Genomic DNA, 1,875 nt, shown 5'->3' with positions numbered 1-1,875 from the left:
TACGATTGTAAATAAAATTTAAAAAGTATATCTAAGGATAAACAAAAAGTGGATAGAACCTAATAAAGCATTATTTTATTCCACAATCCATAAATCAGAAATAGCACAGCTAAAATTATCAATCATACAATAAGTTATTAAAAAATAAAATTAACTTGTTTTGATATTTATCTATAAATCAGTTATTTATACAATGAACGTTATAGAAAATTTTCTATCTATTATTCTAATATTATATTATATTCATATTATATTATATTCATATATTACAATACCATATTGAATTGCACGCTCGATAACCTTCATATAATTGTGATCTGTCAATTTTATAATCTCAAGTTTATTCGGTTTTTCCATATTGCGAATCCATTTATTTATCTGACCTTGTGGATCAACAAATAAGCTCCATCTTTTTGAGTTATCCATTATTATAGCATTCTCAATTGAGAAATAATCTTGAGGTAAACCGAGTATATGCCATGAGTTGATTTTGATCTCTGAACCCAATAATTCGATGAAATTATATTCTTGTGAGCAAGGTATATTTGAACGCGCCACATGCATCTGCCATTTCTTTACATTTTCGATACGAAAATTAGCTGTAAATGGTCCTAGATATGCAATCATCCCACAAGATATTAAGATATCACCAGGCAGTGATTCAAATGACTTTTGTATGTTTTCAGCAGCAGTAGTCCAACGATCTTTCTCTCCACCTAATCCACTGATTAACTTCTCTGCACGGATCAACTTATTTCTGCAACTCGTCATCTATTGGTAAGTTATTATTAATATGTGCTCATAATATGTCAGAGCAATAGAAATATAGCTATGAAAAAACCAAATATATTGCTATGAAAAAGAAGTAAAATAAAAAGCAGAAAAACTAAATTCCATCAAAAAGCAGTAAAATAAAAATTATTCTGTGTAAGTTGTATTTAAATTAATTAAATATTTTAATAAAAAAAGAGAAAATCTGATCCAAGAGGAGGAAAATAAATTTTCAAGTGTTTAAAAATTTCAAATTAATGTCTTTCAGCTGAAGAGAGTAAATCTAAATAATGTATTGGTTTTAGAAAAAGTTCCTGTTATTATACGACATGTTATTTTGAATAATAACCATTTATTTGTTGAGAAAAAGAAGCTATAAAGAGAAAAGATGAGAATAGAACAAAAACTCAACCTCATCTTCTAGATGAATTTTCTTTGTCGTTGTATCTTGCAGATTTTCTCGTAGTATATCTAGTTTTTTATTTAATTCAGCTAGCATTTGTCGCCTTTCTTGTAAAAACGTAAGAGTATTCTCGTAGTCACGTTCAGCAGCAGCGAGCTTGGCTTTTTTCGGCGCCACTATTTTCACCACTTGATCATATAATACCATTGCACGTATCCATTTGCACAAACCTTCAGCTGCTTGAGAAGCACGTGCCACTACTTTTGGTTCAAAGTTTTTATCCGTCATATAAGTCTTTTTTATTTCCTAACGTAATAACATTAGTTTTTGAATTCATAATTTAATTTATACTTATTAATCGACATTAACGGTTTTTTTTATATAATATGTTGTATGATTTATTCTATATTATAATTATTTTAATAATATATCATTTTTATAATTGTTTTAATTATGTTTTAATAATTATATACACTCCGCGCCAAAATTAAAGGATCACCTATTCTGATCGCTAAAAATGGGCAAATTTCAAGAGAGTGTTACTGCGTCAAAAATGATCGTAATATAATGATCAAAAAAGAATTTCATAGCTTAAAGTCTCTACTTTCGAAGTCCATTCATTAAATGACTTACTGATTCTTTACAAAGCTGCACGGATGTAAATGGAGATGCATCAAATCTAAAAATTTTTTACTAAATTT

The 1,875-nt window shown here is 28.0% G+C and overlaps 1 protein-coding gene across 1 annotated transcript; it reads right to left on the bottom strand.

The window, feature by feature from the left end:
- Positions 1 to 275: 275 nt before the first annotated feature.
- On the bottom strand, positions 276 to 1,476 carry LOC105460768 (dynein heavy chain 7, axonemal-like; the record flags this gene model as incomplete). Its single annotated transcript, XM_011707264.1, has 2 exons — positions 1,184 to 1,476; positions 276 to 771 (listed from the first exon to the last, which is right to left on the bottom strand). Coding segments are annotated over exons 1-2 (775 nt in total), but the record flags the coding sequence as incomplete, so codon positions are not given.
- Between the last annotated feature and the right edge of the window lie 399 nt (positions 1,477 to 1,875).

Source organism: Wasmannia auropunctata, unplaced genomic scaffold (assembly GCF_000956235.1).
Source record: "Wasmannia auropunctata unplaced genomic scaffold, wasmannia.A_1.0 LD316106.1, whole genome shotgun sequence".
NCBI classification, from domain to species: Eukaryota; Metazoa; Arthropoda; class Insecta; order Hymenoptera; family Formicidae; genus Wasmannia; species Wasmannia auropunctata.
This window is presented reverse-complemented; position numbering and strand designations above follow the sequence as displayed.